This window comes from Nicotiana tomentosiformis, chromosome 3 (genome assembly GCF_000390325.3).
Source record: "Nicotiana tomentosiformis chromosome 3, ASM39032v3, whole genome shotgun sequence".
In the NCBI taxonomy this organism is placed as follows: Eukaryota; Viridiplantae; Streptophyta; class Magnoliopsida; order Solanales; family Solanaceae; genus Nicotiana; species Nicotiana tomentosiformis.
Genome location: NC_090814.1, coordinates 86,941,692 through 86,969,128, shown reverse-complemented (window position 1 = coordinate 86,969,128; position 27,437 = coordinate 86,941,692). Strand labels below are relative to the sequence as shown.

Here is a 27,437-nt window from a genome sequence, read left to right as displayed (position 1 = left end):
CTTGAATTACGCTAGCTCGCACATTTTCACCGCTCACTATGATCACGTCAAGGTTTCGTTATCTTTAATCCCACTTTTAAACCCGCCGTATTGATCTCTCATATACCTTGGGAGTGACGTTGTTCGACAATAACCTAAATATGTACTCTTTCTCAAGCAACACATAATAAATAGGCACAGTCAATTAATGGACATTCAATCAACAACAATAAACACATAGTTGAATAAGTAAGGATATTCAAAGGCAAAATTATGTTAAAACGTAACAAGAATTCATTCACAAAAAGGTTCCATCAAACCCTAGATTAGTTTAGCTATTCATAATTGTATAAACAATCATAGTCATATTTAAAAGCATTAAACTACATATTAAAGAAGAACAGAGAGAAAAACTCTTGTGATCTGTGATCCATAGTGTTTGTATCCTTTTGCCTCTCAATGATGTTTCCCTATAGAAACTAAGTTTTGGAGGTATTTATAAGGTATGGTTAAAGTATACACGTCCAAAATTAAGGAGGAAATAAAAGTGGCTCGGATAAATATCGTCGGCATGGGGCATTGTCAGAGGTACCAACATTACTCAGCGAGACACCATCAGAGGCACCAACATTTCCCTGCGAAGCACTGTCAGAGGCGCCAATGACAATGCCCTAGACAAAGACTTGCATTATCTTCTTTTATTGCTCCATTTTATAGCTTTGACATACCATTTCGTGTAATATTTCTCCACTTCTTGTCCAAGCATTCCTACACGTAAAATAAACTCTATTAAACTCTATTATCGCACGAATTAGCATCCAAATAATAAACAAGTAAGGTGAATAACGTCAAAACATATGAAATTATATCACGACATCAGTTTACCGCATAACAAAAGTATAATCTCATCATAAAATATTTCATAAGTAATACAATGTCTAGTCTGTCATACAAGCAATAATAATTATTAAATAATTTGATGTGATATATGGTTGGTCTTATTAAACTTTATACGTAGCTAATCGTGACATATAAGTAGGGGTGTTCATAAAAATCCGAAAAATCTAACCATAACAAAAATCGAATCAAACCGACCAAAATAATTTGTATTTTTTGGGTTTGGTTTGTTTTTGAAATTTAAGAACCAAACAAATTTGGATTTTGTTTTGATTTTAATCAAAAACTAATCGAAAAATCGAACCAAACCGACTATAAAAGTAGCTATTTAAAATTTATTATTACACCTATATATATTTATATTTTTATATAAAGTTTCTAAACTTTTATGGTACATGTTAATTGTTTGCACTTTAGTCTAGTTCTTTTCTATTATAACAATCTAGTTCTTTGCCTTTTTGCATTCTAATTGCAGTTTTCTTTTGCTAAGTACAAGAATCTATTTCATGTTAAAAATATTCTATTTTTAATTGAGTTCTTAAATTATTCATCACTATTTGATTTAATTATTATCAATATATCTTGGTAAATGATGGATTTCTCAAAGAGTAATTGGTTTAATAGTGTTACGTATTAGGACCAAAAAATCAAGTGTCATGTGGAAGCTAGTAAAGCAAACCAATCAGATAACAAAGGACAAATATACCAAAAAAGATACAAACATATAACGTGGTTCGATCTATTGACCTATGTCCACGACGGAGATGTCACAGCCTAATTTAGGATCATGATCGACGCTTAGGAGCAAGTGCTCCCAAATAAGCCTCATCGACCAAACAAGTTATAAGCCTCATTCATGAAGTATTTCCAACACAATTATACTCACTTCATCTCCAAGTATACGATAGGAAAGTCTAATACGAGTCACTAGTCTATATCAATAAAAGAATATTTATGACACTCATAAAAATGACTATGGAGCGACTCTAAGAGTTTTAAGAAAGAGACTATAACAAACAAATAACAATCTTTGCCCACCCGAATAAATGCGGGGCTCATCAAGAATTGTCAACTTATGTACTCTAACTAACGGAATTCTCGCCTGTGTCTACTGTTGTCTCTATAAAAATAATAGCGGGGAGTGAATCGCTAGCTGAGTGAGTAATAATATTTAACCACAACTATTTTTAATTGGGGACAAGTCAGAAAATATGCTTGTATATTAATCAAAAAATAAAATGTCCTTTTTTAAAACGGTGATAATAATTAGTCTCATTGTGTGTTTCCTGTAACAAAATCAATTTAATAATTCAATAATAAACTTGGTAAATATTGTGCCATAGAAATCTTTATATTTGGGAGGTTTTCAGAAAAGGATCATGTAATTTGTATCACTGTGTGGACCCCTTCGTAAAAGGAGTCAAATATAACTGTAGGTCCCTACTCGAGAGAAAATTGTAACTGTATGCTAGTTCTACCTTCCCACTAGCGAGGGCTATAATTGTACTCGGTAATCGCTAAATACAAAGTGCACCAGGTCTAAAGAACCTGTCGTTAGCTACGAGATCCTTCAAAGTCTCCTCTCATTCATACTTTTCTTTGTAAACAGTAAATCTTCACATGGAAGCATTTTCAAACCAGTTTAGGGCATTTCAATTCTTATCAAATCATGTAATTCAATTTCGGTAACGATAATCATATTTCTAGTAACAGTAAAATATGTCTAGTAACAGTGAGAACATTTTAAATAACTGTAAACATCTCAAGTAAATTATTCAGTACCATATCAAGTAAAGGACTTATCCCACATGCAATTTCAAACATTCGATAACATATTTTATTTTCAAAATAATGTATAAACCATGCAGAAGGTTATGAAATCACAAATTGCAGTAAGATTACTACTCACAGTATTCGTGTCGAAATATCAAACGCGTCACTTCGAGCAATCCGTATGGCTTCTTCTATCACCTAAATTGTATCAATCTATGTATCAATTCCATGAACCGTCAACATACCAATTCACAATAACCAACCTTTACGCTTTCTTGTTTAACTCTTAATTTGCCAAATAAGATTTTTCTACTCTACCTGAGAATATTTGCCAAATAAGATTTTTCTACTCTACCCGAGAATACTTCTATACCTTAATCATGCTCTTTAAATCATATATAAATTTCTTAGCCTAAGGCAAAGTTACTGTAGAAGGCATATGATTCCAGATTACTTTAAAAATTTCTAGAGCTCGTTTAAGCTAATAACTACACTATGTCCTTATGGAAGTAGCTTTTTGTCACAATTTCTTCACTCAAATTGATTCATAATCTATCAATTTCAACCTTTTATATAATTTACTCGTTAAATTTTATACCAAGTTAAAAACTTGTGTGTTTGGCCCTCTTTGTGGTATATAATTAGACTAATATGTAGTGAGTGAATAAAAGAAGAAAACTTAAGAAATCTGTCAAGAAGGCTCAAATAAGGAGTTTAAACGATACCTGAAGAATCGAAAGTTATTCGAATTTGCAGATGTTGCTGAATGTTGATACCATTCTTTGCTTTACAATTTTTTTCAGTGTCAAACTTTTGCACGTTTTTTTTCTCCTTTGCTAAACAGGGATAACTTCACTGCTTTTTATTCTCTCCAACTCGTTGAACTCCTTCAATCTTCTAATTGTTATTTTTTATCCTCAGCATACAACAAAGGAGAAATATACCAAAAAAAGACAAACATATAACGTGGTTGGGTCTATTGACTTATGTCCATGATGGAGATGAGCAATCCACTATATAAAAAAGAGTACAAAATATCGAAAGAAGGACCTCGCAAATAGAAAAATACAAGTGACACTCTAACACTTGTCCCGAAGAGTTTTTCCCCTAAACAAGACTCTCAAACTCATTATGCCTACATTGTGGATACTACTGAATGAGAAGTAATGATCCTTAATTTATAGAAGTCAAAAATATTTTCCTCCAAAAAAGGACTAGCCAAATATGGAATAATTATATTTTCCTTTACGTAAAAGGAAAAATCAATTATGGTAAATATGTTGTCCTTCAAAAAAATAGGAAAACCAAATATGGGTAAAACAATCAGGAAAAACACCTAACATTAAGTTGAAAATGTAGTCGTCGGAATATGTTTTAAGTAGTGTATGCCTCATCTTTAAAAAAAAAACCGATAAAACCCGAAAAAATAAAAAAAATGATAAAAATCGACATAAATTGAATCGATAAAAATCCGACATAATTGGTTTGGTTTGATTCCAATATTTAAAAAATTAACTTATCTGATTTGATATCTTTGTAGGAAAAAATCGAACCAAACCGAACCATGAACACCCTTACGTATAAGTGATACAAAATTTATAGTATATTATCTTATACATAATAAAATATGAAATAAAAAAGTATATATTAGTAATACATGAATAAATATAATTAAGACAAATAAAACACCGCATAAGGATTCTTGCATTATTTTTCATCACATAATATTCATCGCATTATTATTCACTATATAAATAATCAGTAGGTTATAATTCTAGAATAACTATATTTCATAAACCCAATATCCAGTGGCGGACGAATGATTTTGTATAAGCGGGTTCAGCCAAAAATGACTACACATATTAGTATAAGGTGTCAGATATGACAAGTAGGGTTTGATCACCTTTTTTTCTTCCTTTATTGCTCTTAGCATAATAGCAAAATGAAGTCATTTTAAAGTCGGCATTCTAAAGTTTAAACAAAGTTGAAAATATTTTTTAAAATAATACAAAAAAAATTATTTATTTCTATTTTACCAATTTATCTATTTAATTTAACAAATTTTACTATAAGAAATTCAAATTTACCAAAATTTATTAACTCCAGGATGTGTAAATAAAATCTAGAACATTTCTTGTTATTATTGAGAAACTGTTATTTGCAGAGGAAAGGGAATAAAAAAGCTTTTTCATAAATACTAAAGTAATTCCAATAATTAGAGGAAAAGAGCTATACACCAAACCAGAAAGTTCAGTATTAAACAAAAACATTTCAAGATAGACTAAATAATTTAAACAATTATCTTGCATGCTTCATCAAATTTTAAGAAAGAAAAATCTGAATTCACTTCGTGGTGAGGAAATTTTTCGAAACAAATTTAAACTATAGAATAATTTTTATTGAATTCAAGTAAAGAAAATTAACAGAATTAGAAAAATGACAAAAGAAGAGGATATCAGCCTAGCGAGATTCGAGCACAGTACCTCCTCATATACAATTTGAACCCTCTTTACCGTCTCACAAGAGATCTTGCTTGCTCCAGGCGGGTTCTTTTTATCATTATGTTCTCCGACCTCAGTTTTAAATATAATTTATTAATATACACAGTATAAATTTTTAACGAAGCGGATTCAATTGAACCCGCTTGATACTATGTGGGTCCGCTCCTGCCAACATCCCTTTAGTCTTTTAGCCGGAGGAGAATGATATATTATTACAAACAGTATATATTAAGGGGAAGTTCTTTTAGCTCCAAAATCCACCGGAAACTTGTCCTTCGTCCCTATATATGTTGTCAAATACTTCAAACTTGGAGGACTCAAACCCTGCAACTACGTGCTACTAATTAAGTCTTGTAGTATTACAGATTCCCCGTGAAACAATACCAAGATTAATTTCTTTTTCGTGGTCTTATTTTTCTCTAAAATTTAATTGTATCCCTCTTCTATTCTGTGTGTACTCCCATCCACAAGTTGCATAAGTGTGTGGAATGAAATCTGCCTACTTATTTTTGGAATAATGCACTCGATTTGACCTGAGCATGCGCCACTTCAAAATAGTGTAGTAGTATATTCAATGACAGGAGTCATGTAGTATTATTGTATTGAGCTATAAGGCGTCGACAATGTATTTATGCATAATCTTTAAAAATATTACTACTATCTACACATATAACATGAATTTTTCTTACGACGCAGTGTCATGACTAATTTTACAAAAGGATATCTCCGCGACTGCTTACAAATAAAACAAAGAAAAATTTATTAATGAAGGCCGTAGCTAGGACACATATATCTACAACCAAAACAGGGCAAATATCTCTTACCAATTGTCACTACCCTTCGAAATTTGCACGCTACTAAAAACAGGGCAAATATCTACAACCAAAATCGACCGATTGATCGATAATTGGCAAAAACCGGTCAAAATCTGAACGATTCGTAGTTATTAGTAATCGTGCGGTCGATAGAGCTAACTGAAATTGGTCGGTCAATTAAATTTCACTACCGACCAAAAAATAATTGACTGAAAAAATATGTAATTAAAAAATACACCATCTTATAATCGAATCGGGGTTTGTACTGTGGATGAATACTATTCTACCACTAGGCTATTGGTGCTTTATGGTTTAAGACTTTCTTTTATTTTATTTATACTCTTTAATTACATTTTCGCGCGGAAATAACCTACAGATATCGATCAATTTTTAAAATGACCGTCCGATATGACCGACCGATTTTGGTCGGTTTTATGAATATTAATTTTAAGTTTAATTTACTTTAAATAAAAAATCAATCGAAGTTGGTCGGTTTCTTGAAAATAAAATTTCTCATAAAGTAAAAGTAATTTCTTGTATTTTGGCGCTAAAAAGAATCGAACGAATTCGACCGATTTCAAAAATAAATAAAAAACTAAAAAGAAAAATATTTTGCAAAGCCGACCGACTTCGACTTATTTTTTGGTCGAGTTTTTGACCCAAGTCGGTCGGTTGGCAGCGATCGATTTTTGAGGATTTCTAGTAGTGGCACCATAGAAGAAGTTGACAAATTAAGTGGCTGTTTGATTTTTGAGGATTTCTAGTAGTGGCACCATAGAAGAAGTTGACAAATTAAGTGGCTGGATTTCTAGTAGTGGCACCATAGAAGAAGTTGACAAATTAAGTGGCTGTTTACTTTCAACTGCTGACTTATGAGAAGCTTCTATATATGCGGTCGATCCTCTTAAATTCCTTATGTGAAATGATATGTCATCCAATCGCGCGCCTGCACTTTCCCAAGCACTTAATAGCTAACGCAAACTCTTTTCACAACAAGAAGCACTTTATTTCAACGCGCTTTGACTTTATAAACCCCTTGTAGTTAGGTAACAATAAGCATCAGACTTGCCTTACCAATTGTCACTACTCTTACTAGTTGTTTTTGAACTATATAAATACAAGAATTTTCCTTTTTTATATCTCGGTCTTCAGATACTAAAATTCTTTGAGCTCAGTCCACATACTTTTTTATTGAAATCAGATTTTTACTTGTACTTGAAACTAAATGGCTGTAGAAGGGGAACATCAACTTCAGACTAACGGACATGCAAAGCAAGCTGAAGAATCAGCCAACTCCGTACAATCCAAAGAGCTGCGCAAAAAGAAACGCAAGAAATTCTTAATTTTTGTTGCACTCTCTACTCTGTTTCAAATTGCAGTCACTCTCTTCTCTTCATTGTACATAATGAAAGTCAGAACTCCCAAGTTTCGCATCCGGTCAGCTACCTTTGATGTGTTGTCGAAAAATGCAGAAAATTCTTCATTCAACATTACAATGAATGCTGAATTTGGTGTTAAGAACGCCAATTTTGGACCTTACAAGTACAGAGACAGCACTATTTATTTTTTCTATAATGGTGTAAATATTGGAGAAGCCTTTGTTTCCCATGGCAAAGCTGGTTTCAAGTCCACCAAGATATTTAATGTGCTTGTGAATCTTTCGTCAAAGGATATACCTAAGGACTCGAAGCTAAGGAATGATACGAATTCTGAAACTTTAACTTTGACCAGCAAGTCAAAATTGGAGGGGAAAGTGGCGCTAATATTTGTTTTGAAGAAAAAGAAATCTACGGAGATGGATTGCACCATTAATGTAGGACTGGCTGATAAAGTGATTAGGGATATAGACTGCGATTAGGGAGTTAATTCAATTCCTTACTAAAATATCTGTAATTTTTTATTTATTTAGTAGTGTCTTTTAATTGGATGAGTTCGATTTGATATATCTATAAACCAGAGAATTAGAGACTACTAGTATCGTCTGGTCTAGTGGTGCCTGCAGAAGAGGGTTAATATCTAATAGTAGTAATCAGTTGGTTAAATATAATAATAAAGCTTCGTATTTACGAGTAAGCTTCTCCATAAGTAACACTTGATGTAAAAGAAGAAGAAATATTTCAAAAAGGCACCAAGAAGTTCAGAAAATATAATCGTTTGAACAATCAAGAAATGAGAGTTTTGAGAGCATCTACTTCATTTCCAGACTTGTGGAAATGAAGAATCTTGTTTGTTATCAGAAATCTCTTAGATCATATATGTGTGTGCGGGAAATTCCCTACGCCCGTTATTACAACAAATCACATTACTACTTTACTATGGTTATCTAATAAATTAAGATGTATATAAACATTAATTAATCATGGTTAAGTACTAGTAGTAAATTGTGTACACAGAAGAGACATGCCACCCTTTTCAAGTTGGAGTGTGAGAAGGCGGAGTCACATGTATTCAAGAGGTGTCAATTGATATTCGTTCACCAAAAATTAAATTGTGTAGCTAAGTAATTTATATATATATACATTATATATTAATTTTTCTTGGCATCGTCATGCGTTCATTTATTTATATTTTAATCCTCTTAGTGAAAAATAGCCCTTTGTCACTAGTGGGAACCCATTTAACTAAGGCGGCAAATTAATAATGTGGTTCAGAAAGAGACTTGTGGTAAGTAAGTCAAGAGGCTGATATTTGGTGGGAATAAGAGATTGAGAAATTGGACTTTGCATAAGCTACTTGATGTCGTGCTATAATTTTATATATTTTGATGTTATTTATCCTACTTTCTTGTTGTTTGGATGTTAATTTGTGCGATAATTGAACTTAATAGAGTTTATTTTACGTATAGGAATGCTTAGACATGAAGTGGAGAAAAATTGCACGAAATGGTACCTCAAAGCTACAAAATGGAGCAATAAAAGAAGACGTGCAAGGCAATGAAAAATCACGGCCATAGACAGTGCAAGGCATTGTCCAGGGCACTGTCATTGGCGCCCCAGATAGTGCCTCGCGCAGAAACATTGGCGCCCCTGACAGTGCCTCGCACAGAAATGTTGGTGCCTCTGATAGTGCCTCGCACCGAAGATGCTATCCGAGCCACTTTTATTTTCTCACAATTTTTGGACATGTAGACCTCAACCCTACCTTATAAATACCTCCTAAGCTTAGTTTTTAGGGGGGAGGACACTATTGGAGAGACAAAAGTCTACGGAACACTTGGAAGCAACTAATCGCAAGAGTTTTCTCTTCAGCTCTTCCTTAATCTGTATTTTAATGCTTTCAATTATTATCATGATTGTTAGTATGTTATGAGTAGCTAAACTTTCTCATCTAGGGTTTAATGGAACCTATTAAACGATGAATTCTTGTTACATTTTAATATAATTTTGCCTTTGAATATCCCTACTTGTTCAACTACGTGTTTATTGTTGTTGATTGAATGACCATCAATTGATTGTTCTTATTTATTATGTATTTCTTAAGAAAGAGTACATATTTAGGTTGTTGTCGAACAACATCACTCCCAAGGTATATGAGAGATCAATACGGCGGGTTTAAAAGCGGGATTACAGATAACGAAGCTTTGACGTGATCATAGTGAGCAGTGAAAAAGTGTGAGCTAGCGTAATTCGAGAGAATATGACTAGTACATTATTGTAGTTGCTCGAGAGAGAATTACGATAAATCGAGTGCTCGTGATCAGTAGAGAATACTTAGGCGAAGTTGTAGGAGACGTAGCGGGAAGGATTCCGACAATTGAGAAAATCATAACTCTAGGCTTTCCCAATTTTGTCTCCAACCCTTAGTATCCCTATTTATTAATTTACCACTTTAATTTGTTAGTTAATTAGTTAGACATAAGAATCTTAATATTTATAACTTTGAAATTGTTCGAGCTTGTCTTCGTAGTAATAATAAACTGTTGTAGCTAAACCTTAGTTCTCTGTAGGATTCGACTCCTGACTTTTAGACCGGACTATATTTGCAGCGACCGCTTATCCTTTTTAGTACTAAAGTTGGGCGTGATCAAATTTTGACGCTGTTTCCGGGAACTAACGGTGTATTTATAGCTATATATAATGCTAGGTTTCAAGTTTGAACTTTTATTTTGTTTTATTTTTTAAATTTTATTTTATTCTACCTGTTGATTTGAGAAACATGACATCTTGAAATTATGGGAGTTTAGGTGTTGGTAATTCTACTATTGATTCTCATATATATTATGAAGGAAACCACATGTGGCAAAATTATCAAAATATTCCCGAGAGCGAGTTATGTGCACCAACTTAATCTTATTTGTGGAATGTGTGTGATGTGTGTGGTAGTCAAAATGGTCACTTTCATGGTTGTGCTTATATTTATTATCCTCTCCAACCCCTTACTATGATGGTTCTACTTTTTCTTATGAAGTGAATAGGAACAAAGGACTCGGGAATAATGACCTGAAGGAGATCAAGGATATGCTAAGGTACATTGTACGAAATAATAATGAGACACAACTGCAGATACGAAGGCAAGAGGCAATTATTCGCAACTTGGAGGCTCAAGTGAGTCAACTAGTTGAAGCTTTTAATGCTCAATAAGTTAATATTATGGATAGTAGCCAGGAGCAGTGTGTATTAGAGACAGAAATGGAGGTGCCAATAGAGAGGTCCAGAGTAGAACACCAAAACTCTAACCAGCTAGAATTTGATGATGTCAATGTTGAAGAAATGATACTAGAGTCAGGCAAGGACATTGAGGATACAAATTTAGTTGACTCTAGTATAATTTGTGTCGAAGAGGCTGAAAATTTTGAAGTTCAGGTATTTGAGCGTGTCGGACCTCATTCCAAACACTTCTGTACATTATGTTCAGATAGTGAAATGAGAATTGATCCTTATGAGCGTAAAAAGAAGTCAAGGGAAGAGGTAGATGAGCCTTATATTTTAAAATTTTCAAGGCCGTCTAGGCAAAGTGACACCCTTCGATCGAGAGCCAAAAGGTGCATGAGAGTTTACTTAATTTTTGGCTCACAAAAATTTGTACCGTCCCAGGAGAATAATCATAAGCTTGAATCAAAATTTGGGGTTCAATTCATAAGCTCGAGGTAGAGGCAGAAAGTGGTTCACGTCGTATCGCGACGTTAAATTAGGCGCTTGTTGGGAGGCAACCCAACGTTAATATTTTTTTTTTCATTTGTTTACTTTTTTTTTAATTGTGTTAATTTTCGTAGTGCTATTTTTTATTTTTTAGGAGCATGGGAAGCATAGCTATTGGAAGGGTGCAACAACAAGCCAGATGGTTAGAACTAAGTGTGGGGTGCCCACACAAAGAAAAATACCCGGGAGAAGTCTGAGTACCCCATGAGCTGCTAGTGCTTCGACCTTTGGCCTACCATGGAGTTTCTTTTATCCTTTTATTATTTATGTTCTGCATTGGGGACAATGCATAATTTTACGTATGGGGTGAGGAGATTGTTTGGGTGACTTTTTATACTATTTTAGTTATGCTAGTATAATTGATAATTTTGTTTTTAGAAAAATAAATTGGACTTTTTCCAACGATGGATCTCCTAGACAGTTTTCTTGAGGGATTTAAATCTAAACAAAAAAATTAGAAAAAAAATACAAAAACATGTCTTTTATTTTTTTTAGGTAGTAATAATCCCAGTGGTTTTTCTTAGTGCCTTAGTTCTTTTTCATGAGATGTAACTTGAACCGGGTAGTAGTTTTAATTTTTAATTTTTTTATTTTTACTTTTAGAGTAGTATGTAAAAAATAAAGGAGAAGAACTGATGTGATTTGTATCCTTTGACTTGTTTGATGGTTGCATACTTAGGTTCTGCATGTTTCACCTTCCCTTAGTTTTAAATTTATGATGATGCCTTGGTAAAAATGAATAGCATGTGGTATAAATCCTATGTCTCAGTTGTTTGACTTGTGTTCACTTTGTGCTTTATGCTTAATATATCTCTTGGCTTTGTGAATACTTGTTTGAGTGAGAGTCCGAATGAAACTGTCCTTAGTGAGTCATGTGCCATGTGTGAAGTGAGTTCTTTGTATAATCCATGTTATTGTAGTTGAGTTTAGAACATGCCCAGAATGTGAATTAAAGCAAAATTCTAGGTATTGCTCGGTTTAAAAAGTGATGTTAAGCTTTCCTTGATCTTTTTGAGTTTTGTTGCTTATCACAAATAAAATCACCCCTAGTTACCCTTTTGAACCTATAAGCCTTTCTTTTGGCACCCGCATTACAGGCATATCCTCTTTTATTCTTAATTGGATCATTTTGATCCTTAGACTTCTTAAAGCATTTGAATTGTAAAGAGAGCGCTAGAAAGAAGTAATAAGGAAACTTGGGGTAACTTTTGAGTGGAACCAATAGAAGGAAGAAAATAAAATCCACTAGCGGCAAGGCAAAAAGAGGGAAAAAAAAAAAGAAAAAAAAAAAGAGAGAAGAATAATTGAATAAATAAAGGTTTCTTATTATTGCTAATGGATGTGATATGAAATAGTACGTAAAGAAGAAGGAAAAATATTCTGGGTGAGCTATCTTGTGATGATTGAAGTGGATTGAAGAAATTATGCTTAAAATTGAATACGTGATGTGTTAAAGTGCTTAGGAAGGTTAGCTACTATATCCCAAATATATCCTACCCGTTCCTTAGCCAACATTACAACCATAATAAAGTTTTAGTTGATTTCGGACTGAGCGGGCCTACATTAGTAGAGGTTTACATAATGGGCAAGTCTACAATGCCTTTTGCGTGCATGTGACTTCTTTGAGAGAGTGAATGCTTTTTCTTCATATGTGTGAGTCCTTAAATTATATTCGATCATGTGATTTGGATGTGTGGACTGCTTATTTTTTATTTTATTGTGATGGCACATAGTTTCACAAAGGATAGGTAACATTATTAGACCTCTTTGTTAGATTAAGTATTCAAATCTCGGGTGCATTGTGACATTGAGTTATTTTTTGAGGCTAGGATTATTATAATCATGTTGTTCATGGGTTGCATATTTTGAAATTGGGCATGAGTATGAAAAGTGTATTTTAACCGCATATGCTAAAGCTTAATTGTTACTATCACTGCTTAAGTACAAAATGGCAATGGAGACCTTTATCTGTTTATTGTTTTCGTAATCAATGTGAAGACCCTGAAATTTATAGCATTTGTCAACACATATGGTATGCTTTCTTGCATTAATTGCACATAATATTGAATTTCCTTCCTTCAAACTGGTGTAAAAACATTTAAACTTGGACAAGAAATGAGCATTAGCTTGCACTTTTCTTTGCTTTTAGACACTACATATGTAATGATAATTAAGATGTGACCTGTTATATTAACTCTCAAACTTTTTAGCGGTGACTTACCTCTTAAAATACCCAGCAGGCCAATTATTTTTCTTGACCCAAATTACTTTCATAAGATTAAATGTCATGTGATAAATAACCGTCAGTGACTCTTACCATCTTCATTAGAGTACATTAAATAGGTGTTCTTTTTCCTCATTTTATTTTTTGTTTTGTGAGTATAAAAGGGGCGTTTTCTAGTCCACTACATGGAAATGGAAAGTGTTATTTGAATCAGTGTTTTAAAAAGCGCTTTTAGGGCGAGGCGTACCAAAAATACTCCGGGACAATGGTGTGGGACGAAAGTCTCAAGAGGCGTACGCCCGGGCGTTTGAGGCACGTTTTTTTAGTTAGCAGTAAGCCCTAGAGACTTTTTCAAATTAAAATAAAATTTGTTGAATAAATTTTTCATATAATACCCAAATTCTCAAAATTCAGTTTGGTAATTACTCAAAAGGTTTAAAAAGGATTCAAAAGTATTAAATTTAAAAGTCAAGACCTTTTTTATTGATTGAAGCCCTAATTCATGGTCTTTCCCAATTCTTTATCTTGTCCGCTAGTCTGCTAATATCTCCCAAAAGCAACGAATATTTAATTTTTTTACAAATATAAAGAGAATTCCATTCTCCTTCATAGCAGCAAGTTCAAAGTTTAAATTGCAAGTTAATCATCCTTTTTGTTCCTCCATGTAAAAAATTTTATTCTTTTAGACTCAAGTTACTTGTGCTTGTAAGTAGCTTATAATAGATTGTTTTGACTAATTTTTTATCGGGATGGAGTGCGCGCGCACACACACATATATATTTCACATATTTATAGCTTTCTTCAATTTTTATACAATTTTACCTGTTTATAAATATTTACTGTCATTATATTATTTTATAAAATATTAAAATTAAGTACCTATGGGACTTACGCCCAGTGCCTCGGGGCTTATACCTCGCTGAGATATATGTAAAACGCCTCGCCTTACGCCCACGTATTTTATAACACTGATTTGAATGAATGGTCTTTCGAAATTGGACTGTGGATGCGGTCTTTTGGTCTTTTCGTTCTTCCTTTCCCCCATACTGGGCTGCAGACTTGGAGCTCATTACTATTTGAGCCTCTTTTATTTGAGAGATCCACAGAAATAAAATATTTACGGTTCACTTAGCCATAGATACTATTTACAGTGTTTGGCCCACAAAATTATCGATGATATACAACATACATAAGACCTACGACAAATATGATTTTTCAAGCATGTATGGTTGGAATTCCTTAGAAACACCTTGATAAGGCAATATACAAATTTTGAAAAAGATTAAAAATGATATGGACTAGTTTAGAGTCAAATTCGTGGTTGAAATCGAGTTTAAGAATATCATTGTATTATATGTATATCACATATTTATCATTGTGTATCCATGTATATCACATGTCCACATCTAACGTTCTAAACGCATCAAATGTAAATATATGAGCGCGCCAAAAGTGCTAGTCTCGTATTGGTAGATGCATTGGTTGTTGTTTGAGATAATTCTCATCTTATAAGGTAACTCTTGTGATTGAGTTACACTAAGGACGTAGTAGCTATCTTTGTGGAAGGGAAATCATATTCGACTAAAAATTACACTAAGCAGAATGAAAATATTTTTTTGTATATGAATATATTTTTAAATGCCCTAGACATAATTTGAAATATTCGGCGATAATTATATATTTTCTTGATTCCCTTACATTAAAATTTTGAATTTGCAATTGAGTCATGCCCAAAGTCAATTTTCTATAACATTCTCTCTTTTTTCCTTTCGGTTTCAAGGCAATATATACATCGCTTTAAACTGCCTAAATTCTATTTACTTTTCTTTTGTTCATTTTATGATCTACTACACTTTCTAGTGGTATTAAAAATATAATGTTTGCTAGCATAATCAGCTACCTTCCTTTTAGTTTTATTTTTCGTTTTTTGATTTACTTTATTGATTTGATAGCTAATTAGTTGAAAAAGGTTAATCAACACGAGCCTCACAAAGCGTAAGAGTTGCTCTTACATCCATTGAATGGTTGCCTTTATAGTAGCCATCATAATGTCACTTACGAGAGAACTGTTTTTAACATAATCAAGACATGAAACTAGTTCTATTAACTCTGCTTAATGATGAGAATTAGAAAGAGGAGACACGAGACGAACAAGAAGACAACTCTATAATCTATTGTCCTTAAACCTAGGAACGGTGTCTAGACTTTGTTTCGTGGTATGTCCTCATGCATGGTATCTCCCTTCTATTTTATCTACACAAACTAGTCTAATAATTGTTTCTGTTTCCTAGAATCTTGATTGCACATTAATTTGTACCTAAATAACTCTCACCTTGATTTTTGTCTCTTCCATCATTCATAACCAATTAATGAGTCCAAAGTTGTACTGTAATAAAGTCAACTTTATAAATTGTCTTAGTAACCATCCAATTTCTTATAATTGCTATGTTCCATAATTTTTTCAACTAAAGTTTGACAAGAGCAACGTGGAACTTAAACTACATAACATCATTTTCACCTTCTTTATAAACTAAAAATTTCCTTCGTAAGATCAAAGACATCTCCGAATTGCATTCTCCGAAATTTGTTTCTTGGACGATTGATGACAGGTGTACTTATACGAATCCCATTTCCTCCGATACGGAAATGAAAGGGGCGGGCGAAATTACGTGAGAGAAAGAACCTTTTGGTGGAGTTCAGTCAGTGGCGAATCCAGAATTTATAGGTCGTGGGTGCTTCGTCAATGGGTGCTTCAGCACCCATATCTTCAAGGATAGATCCATCACTGAGTCCAGTCACCCGTGTGATTCTTTCTATCCCCGTACTTTCTCGCTCTTATGGAGTTGTATTTCTTAGGTTATGCAGTTATCTTCCTTGGCCTCACAGTAGTCAAGGGAAAATTACTTGAGCTTTTTCGCCTTTGCTCCTTCTTTCCGGAGCGCACTAACGAAAAACCTGAGATAATTCTTAGCTGATGTGGAAGTTAGCGTCTTAAAGAAAGGCGAGACCCTTTCAACAGAGGCAAAGGTCATTTCTATTAGAATCTTACTTTCCTTGGCTACACAGAGGCAAAATATAGATAAAAAAATTTAAAAAAAATGATTTTAATTAATATTTTATTTTATTAGAAAAATATATTGCTTTACTAATGTATAGAAAATGAAATTTTTGTCTATCTGCATGTGTTGTTGGCATATTCCCTAAAGCCAATTAACATATTATTGAAATCACAGAAGTAGAGTTAAAAGTAGAATATGGGAAGGTAGTGTATACGCAGATTTTATTCTTACCTTATGAAAGTAGAGAGGTTATTTTCAATAGATCCTCGGTTCAAAGAATGCATAATCACAACAGTCATACAAATTAAATACGGTAGTAGAAAAGAAGCCATGAAAAAAAAAAAAATAACAACAACAAAAAAATAAGATAATCAAAGCAAAAAATAACAGGTAATAATAGAAAACTTAGGAAAACTCGGACCAAAAAAAAACTTATGGAACTAATAAATTTAGGCATGTGCTGAAGTAATATGGATATTTGTTTTGTTCCTGTTCACATAGACGTAATCTGTAGCGGGATCGGAGCAAATCTATGGTTCTCTTGAATAAGAAAATAGATGTTCCCAAGTTTTGTACTGATGAACTGTATGATTCCATTGATCATACGAATAAGCACTTTGCTACCGTCATGCGTTATGTCTTTATGCATGTCATTGGTTCTTGAATTCTAAGTTTTTCATTTTTATTTTGTCCATTAAATTTGGGGAAAACTAAATGTTATTTCCTTAGGGATCTCCGAACGAAAAGCCAAAGGAAATTCAATGAATGAGTGAGATATTCAGAGCAGAACTTACTAAAAAGGCACTTTCTGGAGTGTGGATGTGTAGTTTTGACGTTTCTCTACTGTGGATACGGCCAAGGATTTTGAATAAGTGGACTCATGATTCTCTTTTGGCAAAATAAATAAGTTACCCCTTAAACTATGAACCAAATTTCTATTACACACTTTTTATGGACGAAAATCATCTTACATGCTTAACATTTTCAAAGTGTACCTAAGACACACCACATTTATATTTGACCACTTTTTCTCTAAGATTACATCACACGCCCTAATTAAATCATGACATGTGTCATAACTCAAGGGAAAAAAAAATACATAATTTGCATCCCAATCGAAAAAGAAATCAGAAAATAAATCCTCCCCCCTCCCTACATGTCTCTTATCTTTCCCACGCCCCCACCGTCCCCTCCCCATGTCCACCACTTTCCTCTCCGATTAATCGAAAAATTCCCTCATAAAATACCTTGCTTCTCCCATTCTTTAAGAAAAATCAAGAATTTCTTTCATTTTATTTTGATTGATATTTAAAATGGATTATTGATTTTGCACCAATTAAGTTATAGTAGAAATGTGCAATGATCCTTCCTCTAAAATCTAGCAGCCATGTCAGATATAACCTAGAAAAAAAAAATCTATTAACTCTCTTCTTGTGTCACTAGCATATTCATATAAATGAAGCACCCAATTGTATTAATTTTTTTCTTTTTCACCTTGAAGTAGAATTTAAACTATTTCACCGGCCGTAGTTTCAAGCAAAACTCCATCTCCGATTGACAAAAGACGAAAAAATAAGAGTTTCACTGATAGCTTCACTGCTTTAGAGAAAAACATGGGTGGAGATATTAAATCCAAAGATTGTTTCTTTTTTATTCCTACTTGGATCTACTGGAGAGCTTGGATGAGGTTTATCGTGAGAACAAGACCAATAAGCAGGAAGGCTGGGGATGAAGGTTTTAGCATCCTGCATTAGCGATTTTTTCTTTTCTTTTTGTATTCTGTGTGTAATGGTAAAAGAAAAAAGGATAAAAAGAAAAAATATTATTTAGACCTTTGGATCAATTTGCTCAAATCTACACCGTTCATATAAAATTTCAGATGCTCATTTTTCACCTCTTCACGCGCTTCTTTTGCGTGTAATTTACCGGGTTAAAAATGGTGTGTCTTAGGCGCACTCTGGAAAGATGAAATGTGTAAGGCAATTTTCATCCACAAAAAAGTGTGTAATATTAGTTCAAAGTTTAGGGAGGTAACTTATGTATTTTGTCTTTTTATTTTGTTAATATTTTGTGGAATATGGTACACATTGGCTTTAAAATATTATGTTCAATTTAAGAATTAAAATCTCATAGTCTTGGTATACGGGTGAAATCGAGCTCATGGTGCATCCCAATCTCCGATAAAATGAGCCAGGCTCGAGACATGGCGGCAAGGAACCGAAATCAAGCAAAAGTTCCACCGGGCCAGAACCCGGGGGCATGACGCCTCCTGCCCTCGAGAATATCGAGGCTATGGTCCCGAAATCGGTCTTAACGACTTCGAAGAATATTGTCAGACAATCCACCATAGCCAACAGAAAGTCTAAATATCTGTGACCGGCTGGATATCTCGGCGGTGATCTCGGCACGTATCGATAAGGAACCAGCAATCACTAAATTAGAAGATTTTTTACCTTTTATAGAATTGTACCTAAAGTAGGACTCCCATACTATATAAATGAGGTCTGATAATTTATGAAGTACGTTGTAACAGGCACTCAAAAGTAATATATTATTATTTTCTCTGTCTTTTTCTCTTTTTCATCTGTACCGATCGTGGCAAGCCCGACTCGAGAGTGACTATTTCACCAAGACTGAAACTATCCAACTCATGTAGTTTGAATTTATTTTATCTTTATTTGTTCAATAGTAACTAAATTTATCGCTATGTATCAAGTTAATCCGCGTATTCTGAAAATCACTTACAAATTTAATTATTATCCGATTTTGAGGGTAAACAGTTTGACGCCCACCGTGGGGCTAAGGATAATAGTGGCAATTTGATACAAATTCCCGTAACACACCCTATTTTACACTTGTTCTTTAATTTGTCTTTTGTTCCAGGTCAAAGTCAAAATGTCAAACCCCTAGTCTGCCCCTCTAAACATGGATGTCGAGTCCATCCACCATGGCGAGAACAATAATGTAGCACCCGGTAACGAGGTGCCCCCAGTTGATCTCGGTGGAGTCCTAGTCGTAGACCCTATCGATGCTAGTTCGCATGTGGCCATCAATACAAATTTGCCTACCGATCCTGAGAACAGCGTGCCCAGGGAAGTCCGATCGATTGCCCAGAATACGCACAGCGGTGAAAATGATGAGATTAATTTGTGGTTGATCTTCAAAATGTTACAAGCTCAACAGGCAGCGATAGCCCAGTTGTAGAACCAAAGCCGAGTGCCGAGCAGGGTTGAGCCCGAGCCATCCCGAGAAGTCACCCGTAGAAATGAACCGACCACGGAGAGGCCGAATAAAAATGAATCGGGTACCAACCCCGAAATCATAAGGATGCTCGAGGAATTGACAAAACGAATAGAATCAGGGGAGAAGAAAATTGAAGCCAATAAGTGGAAAACTACGATTCTAGGGTCGACCAAATCCCAGGGACACCTCCGATATTGAAGGGCCTTGAATCCAAGAAGTTCGTTTAAAAATCTTTTCCTCCAAGCGCAGCCCCGAAGCTGATCCCAAAGAAGTTTCGCATGCCCGAGATCCCTAAGTATAACGGAACGACCGACCCAAATGAGCATGTGACTTCCTACACATGCGCCATCAAAGGGAACGACTTGGAGGATGATGAGATCGAGTTTGTCCTGCTGAAAAAGTTCAGGGAAAATCTGCCCAAGGGGGCTATGATATGGTATCACAACCTACCTCCTAACTCTATTGACTCGTTTGCTATGCTTGCAGATTCCTTCGTAAAACCACACACCGGGGCTATCAAGGTCGAGACCAGGAAGTCAGACCTTTTTCAAAGTAAAGCAGAGGGATAATGAGATGCTCAAAAAATTCGTGTCCCGGTTTCAAATGGAACGGATGGACTTACCTCCGATCGCGGACGATTGGGCCGTTCAATCCTTCACCCAGGGACTCAATGCTCGAAGCTCGTTGGCTTCACAACAGTTGGAGAAATATCTGGTGGAGTATCCGGCTGTCACTTGGGCCGACATGCATAATCAGTATCAATCAAAAATCAAGGTCGAAAACGATCAACTCGGTGCCCCTTCCGAGTTCGTTTACCCCGTCAGATCCGTCGACAGAGTCAGGAGAGATATTGATCGTGAACCAAGGTCGAACATGGATCGGTATCAGTCATACAATAGAGACCGAAGAGGTAGCTGAACTGGGCGAAACCCCATGAAAAGTGAAAGAAGAAGTGATCGAGGTCAAAATAATCGGGGACTCTGAGCAAAAATAGTTTTGACAGGCCCATCGGGCCTAAGGAGGCACCAAGGCTATTTGAGTACAACTTTAACGTCACCGTCGCCGCCATCGTATCCGCCATTAGACGCATTAAAGACACCAAATAGCCTCGACCTCTATAGTCTGATCCATCCCAAAGGGATCCTAACCTAATGTGCAAATATCATGGCACTCACGGCCATAGAACAGAAGATTGTCGACAATTAAGAGAGGAAGTAGCCCGGTTATTCAACAACGGACACCTCCGAGAGTTCCTGAGCGATCGAGCCAAGAACCAGTTTAGGAACAGAGATTCTGTTGTGCTTCGTTGAACAGGCAGTGTGCGTCTACCACGTTCATTTTGGCCTGGTCTTCTTCTGTCACCGGGCACTGGAGGTAACTAGCCACCCCTACGGGGGCGAAAAAAACCCAGGCATCCTCCGGAACGGTGATGATAATGGATCGCTTCTGACCAGGATCCGCACTCAGGGCAGGGAACCGGCTGATCAGTTTCGGGCTCGAGTTAGGCCCGCCTGCCCTCGATGACGGACTTTTCCTCGGTACCTCTAAGTCACCTAATCCGGCGACGTCCTCCGCAGCAGTGGAATACACGCCATAAAAAAGGAAGCGGAGGGGGTCGTTCGCTCTGCTGGCCCCTCGTTGGGGCGCTCTTTCACCATTTGGGGTTTGTTATACATGGACTCAGTAAACGAGGGAGATTCGGTGATGTTTATCACACTGAGTGCTTCCTTTGGGGCACTTCCCGCATCCTGGGAAGCCTCAGCCACGGTCTCCTCATCGCCCTCCCTGGCTTGAGGCAGATCGACTTCACATATCTCTAGTTCAGAGGCCCCCTGCTTTTTGAGCTGCGATGGCTCACGGGCCACCAGAACGAAAGGTTCTTCTCCCTCGGACTCGTCCCGCAACCGATAGAGCAAATCGGAAGCTGGTGCTCGGGAGCTGGTGTTTTCCTTTGGCTTGCGCACCAGTCTTCTCCTTGTTTTCTTTTTCTCTAAGCTCGAGGAACTTAGAGCCCTCTTCCTTTTCCTCTTTTCGGCCTGTCTCGGAGCAGGGGACTCGGAAGGTAAGTCCTCGCCATCGACTGGAGGCCTAAGCTCGACATGGGAAAATAGTAAATGGAGTAAGGGCTTAATGTTAAAAGAAGAATCCCAACACAACCTACACGGGAAAGAAGTCTCACCATGGGAACGAGCCTCCTAACGACCCTTCGAGAGTTTGCGCCACGAGCGCTCGGAGTAGGCATTTGTGAAACAATACCCTCGAACCACTCTTTGAGTCGAGGGACATCATTTGGGACCCGAGCAACAGCTACACCACTACGAACACTGGTAAGGAAAAGAGAAATAGGTATAAAATCAACATTCGAAGGTAAGTTCTACTTACGTGACGTATTCCATTTCTCAGGGAATGGTCTGCATTCAGCGGGGATCAAGTCCGAAGTCCTCACTCGGACAAAACGGCCTTGCCAACCTTGATCTTGGTCCTCATCGATGCTTGAGAATGGAGCTTTACTTGCTCGACTCACAAGCTTTATCAGCCCCCCAGAAGATTCGAGGACTGTATAAGCGGAGTAGATTATCAATGGTAAACGAGCACCTATAGATTGTGTTCTCAAAAAACCGGAGGAGGATCACGATCCTCCAGAGTGATGGATGAATCTGGCCTAGGCACACGTTGTACCTCCTGCAGAAATCTAAAATGATCGGGTCTACCAGGTCCAATGTAAAGGGATAAGTGTAAACACTTAGGTATCCCTGGACATAGGTGGTAATGGCCTCTTTGGGGTCGAGGACCACTATGTCTTTATCGGCCCAGTTGTAGTCTTTTCGGACCGTAGGGAGGACATCTTCGGTAATCGAGTAGATGTATCTCGAGACCTCTTCACACCGACCCTATACGGAGGAAGGCTTTTCAACCTTGAAATCAACGTTGACTGATCATCCCCGGGGGATGAACATTTTCACGGGGGATTCGGGTACTGGTTCATCGACAGCCGCGCACGGAGCGGTCCTCAGCCTTAGTAGGCGGCCGCAAAATAGAAGGAGCTTCTTTTTGGGGAACGATTTTGGAAATCTTTGCATTCCTTTAGAAAATGAATATGGAGGAAAATCTGAGAAAGATAAAGAAAGAAAGGAAGTTGAATGATTAGACTTGTTGGCTTGAGAAGAAGATGGGTAAAAATTCCTGCAAAGGACCTCGAATAACTGGGGTAAAAGTGCTAAAGAGTATCGAAATCCTGAAGGTACGAGGGTAGAAGGTTTGATGTAAAGTAAAAATGAATAAATGAGAGGGTATTTATAGTAGTTCAACGGCGTTTCACGTCCAGGGGCGACTGACATGCATTTAATGCCATTTATAACTTGATTGACAAGACGTTTTGGATGTTTTGTCGTTTCTGTCACGATGTGTCGAAGTAAGAATCAAAAGCTCATGTCATTTCTCGTCGTTTACTCTCCAAAAAACGAGGGGACTATCCGTATACGGGTGAAATCGAGCTCATGGTGCATCCCGACCTCCTACAAGATGAGTTAGGCTAAAAACATGGCGGCAAGGGACTGTAATCGAGCCAAAGTCCTACCGGGCCAGAACCCGGGGGCATGATGCCTACCCTCAAGAATATCGAGGCCATGGTCCCGGAATCGGTCCTAGCCTCGAATGACTTCAAAGAACATTGTTAGATAATCCAGCATAGCCAATAGAAAGCCTAAATATTTGTGACCGGCCGGATATCACGGTGAGGATCTCGGCACGTATTGATAAGGAACCGACAATCAGTAAATTAGAAGATTTTTTTATCTTTTATAGAATTGTACCTAAAGTATTACTCCCCTACTATATAAAGGGGTTCTGATAATTCATGAAGTATGTTGTAACATGCACTGAAAAGTAATATATTATTATTTTCTGTCTCTTGCTCTTTTTCATCTGTAACGGTTGTGGCAAGCCCGGCTCGAGAGTGACTATTTCACTAAGGCTGAAACTATCCAACTCGTGTGGTTTGAATTTATTTTATCTTTATTTGTTCAATAGTAACTTAATTTATCGCTTTGTATCAAGTTAATCAGCGTATCCTTAAAACCACATACAAATTTAATTGTTATCCGATTTTGAGGGTAAACAATAATCTAAGTTATAAAGAGAAGAGCAACACTTACCAAGGATCATGAGTTAAGTGGATAATTAATCTTTTTAACGAATTTGGTTAATAATTGAGCAACTTTAAGTTAATCGAAAATTTTAATAGTCTTGAAACTTAAAATTTTATTTCATATACTAAAAGTTAGTTAACGAGAAAGTAACGTTATCAAGTGCATCATTAAGTAAGAAGAGATGTAATCTCACTTACAATACATTATTGTAAATGTAGGTTAATGACCTTTACAAGTTTCAGTAATAACATTTAAAAACTTCATGAGGTATATTATTGAAAATATCGAAAAACGAGAAGACTATAAATTGTTAGTATTTGATTAATAAACTTAAATTAATACTAGTAATTTTGGAGTTTACTGATGTTTGATGTGATAGCGGGGAGCCAATTATTCTTATGATATACTATTTCCGTAGACTGATTTAATAATAGCCTACAAACTTAGAATGCTCTAATAAGGGTGGCGTAGCTTGTATTCACTATTCACAGACACAAATTGATAGCAACATTTTATAGTTTTAGACATTAGAGTTTAGATAATAATCTATAGAGACAGAAAGCAAAGTAGTCTCATTAATTTGGTCCAAAGAAAGTAACATTTGCAAACTCACTCTTTCCTTCTTTATATGTAGCTTGCTTTATTTCTTTTCCTACTTTTCCTACTCTTACGTTCTTTTATCACTTTATAATTACATTTATGTGGAACCATTTTTTTCTTTTTAGCTTTAGACAGTGTTCCCAAAGGAAATTTGAGGAGGACTTTTACAAAGATGAAGGAAAAAGAAGCAAGTCAAACCTTTGAGGCAATCTGAATAACAACGAGCGTGCCCACACTTTGGTCCTTATATTTTCACAAAGCAAAGAAGCCAATGTCTTTGTCTATCGGTCAGAAGTAAATAATATTATCACAGATTGAAAACGAAAGAAAAGAAAAAGTTGAGTGTCCCTCGCAAGAAAAACAAAGGTGGCATTGCTTATATCGTCCCCTTTTTATGAGTCTTTTCTTGTTGGAAGTTTCTCGTCACCATCCTCCTCAGAGCTTCTCTGCCCCAAAATCCGTTCAATCCCTTTTTCCTTCTTTTAGTTTGTCTCTTGCTATACCCTGATTTTCAGCTCTGTAAAGGGAAAAAAAAAGAGAGTAGTTTTTATTTTGATACTCTTGAGTTTAGAAAAGACATAATACTCCATATTAGATATGGATTTAGAATTCTAGGCAAGTTAATAGTATTTCTTTTAGGGAACTACCCAGTTTCTAAAATCGGATGTGTGAGTGGGATTCTATTAACTGGAATAAAAACAGTACAGGATAGGTGAGGGCGTCAACCTTACTCCTAGATGCAAGTTAATTCAAAGTAACACTAGCCTATTATTTTATAATAACAATGAGTGTAAACTATATATATATATATATATATATATATATATATATATATATATTTTGTGAAATTTTTCAGTAATTGTAAACGAGTATAGTAAGGGTCGTTTGTTCACAGTGAAATCATAAGAAATACAACATAAAATTGTTATACAAGTAATAATAAGTTAATAACATACGGTGTGAAGAATAATAATATGCGGATTTTTAAACGTTAACAGTTGCACAATGGTTGTTAATAATTAATACATCATTCTATTTAATATTCAATTCGATATAAAGTAAGCTTAGATAATCACAGAATATTTAGAATTTCAATGCAAAGTTTTATGTGAGAATACCAAACTAAAAAATCCCTTAACCTGTAGAAATGTTACCGTCGTTGATATCTACAAAGTAGACTTTAAATTAGTCTACAACACTTAAATTTTATAGCCTGTTTGGCCCAGCTGGAAAAATCAGCTTATTTTGAGAAGTATATTTTTTCAGAAAGTGTTTTTCAAAAAAGTACTTTTGCAGAAAAGCAGTTTGTGTTTGGCTAATCAATTTGAAAAACACTTTTAAATTATAATTTGTGTTTGGCCAAACTTTTCGAAAAATGCTTTTAAGTGTCAGATTACAAATAAAGACATGAATAGATTTGCATAATAGTTAATATTATATAAGTAGATAATCAATTTGAAAAACACTTTTGAACAATAATTTATGTTTGGCCAAATTTTTCGAAAAATACTTTTAAGTGTCAGATTACAAATAAAGACATGAAGAGATTTGCTTAACAGTTAATATTATATAAATAGATAAATAATTATAAATATTTATTTTTAAAGATAATAATTAAGTTTTTTATTTTATTTAAGTAAAATATAAAAGTAAAATTAAAAAGTACTTTATTCTTTCAAGATAATTTAAATATATCAAAAAATCATTCAATAAATATGAAAGTTCATCCCAAAAGTCATTTTATATTATTACTTAATAGTTTAAATTAAGTAAGGTTGTTTTGGTATATATAATATTTTGCAAAGGGTATTTTTGGTAGGAAGAAAAGTCAAAACTGCTTTTGGTTCTGTTTCTAGGGAGAAATTACTTTTTTCTGCTTCTTCAAAACTGTTTTTGCTTCTAGCCAAAAGTACCTTTTTTTTCCAAAAAAAAACTTGATCAAACACATCAAATTGAGAAAAAAAAATACTTTTTTGATAAAAAATACTTCTGACTTGGGAGAAGCTTGGCCAAACAGACTATTAATTTAAAATTAGTTAGAGTACTAATATTAGGGGAGGCCGAGACCTTGAGGCTTATAGTAGGAAACGTTGGAGAATCTTTTACATCAGGAAAAGGCTGTCAAATATGAAGTGTGAAGTTTATTGGATGCAACCAAATATCAGACTGTTACTCTGTTAAATTAACCTCTAGTCCGTAGTCTGTATGTAAGCACAAGCATTGGAATTATTACTCTTCTTTTTTTTTAATATTTAAATCAACTGAAACTGTACCTCTCACGTGATGATGACTCTAATAACATGTCTGGTGATTTCTTTTTTTTTTTTAAGGCAAAAAACGTTTTTTTGTCGAAATGTTTTATTTCTAAAATTAAACTAACGTTTGACCATAGATTTCCATATTTATTCTGAAAAATTTGATTTGGGTGAAATTTAGTTTGAAGATGAAAATGTGTTTGGACATCTGTTTTGGGTGAAGTTTGGTTTGAAAAAACATGAAACATGACTTATACCCACAAGTTCTAAAAACTATCACAAATACCCAACAATACCATTATCAATAACATTCACTATATTATCGCAAACCATAGTTCTGAACATAAATAAATTTGATACAAAATTATTATTTTTATATTGAACTACATGATACACTATCAGATGACCGAGAAGACGAATCAACATCATTACAAAATAATAAATGGTGGGCTCTTTTATAAAATATAAAAGTTTGGGGCAATTTTTAAAAAATATAATAGTGATATTCTGGCTGGTTTTGGGATTTGGCCAAAATGTAGGCAAAATCTATGGCCAACACATATGTTTGTCAAATAAAACCCAAGTTTATTTTGGCTAAATCTATGGCCAAACGGGTCCTAAGTTGTTGGGCAAACTTTTGGAAGAAAAAAAGTATTTTTGAGGAGAAACATAAAAAAAAATAGCTTCTCTTCAAAAATATTTTTTTGAAAAATACTTTCTAAAAAAATACACTTAAAAGCAGTTTTTAAAGTTTGGTTAAACACTAATTATTATCTAAAAATATTTTTTTCAAATTAATTAGCCA

At 35.0% G+C, this 27,437-nt stretch overlaps 1 protein-coding gene across 1 annotated transcript; it reads left to right on the top strand.

Moving 5' to 3' along the window:
- Positions 1 to 7,190: 7,190 nt before the first annotated feature.
- Positions 7,191 to 7,823, top strand: LOC117279619 (late embryogenesis abundant protein At1g64065-like). The gene has a single exon (XM_033659175.1). It carries the CDS (start codon positions 7,191 to 7,193, stop codon positions 7,821 to 7,823), a length of 633 nt encoding a protein of 210 aa, XP_033515066.1.
- The last annotated feature ends 19,614 nt before the right edge of the window (positions 7,824 to 27,437 follow it).

Coding starts and splice junctions, on each gene's coding strand:
- LOC117279619 (XM_033659175.1), top strand. CDS start 7,191: ATGGCTGTAGAAGGGGAACATCAACTTCAGACTAACGGACATGCAAAG.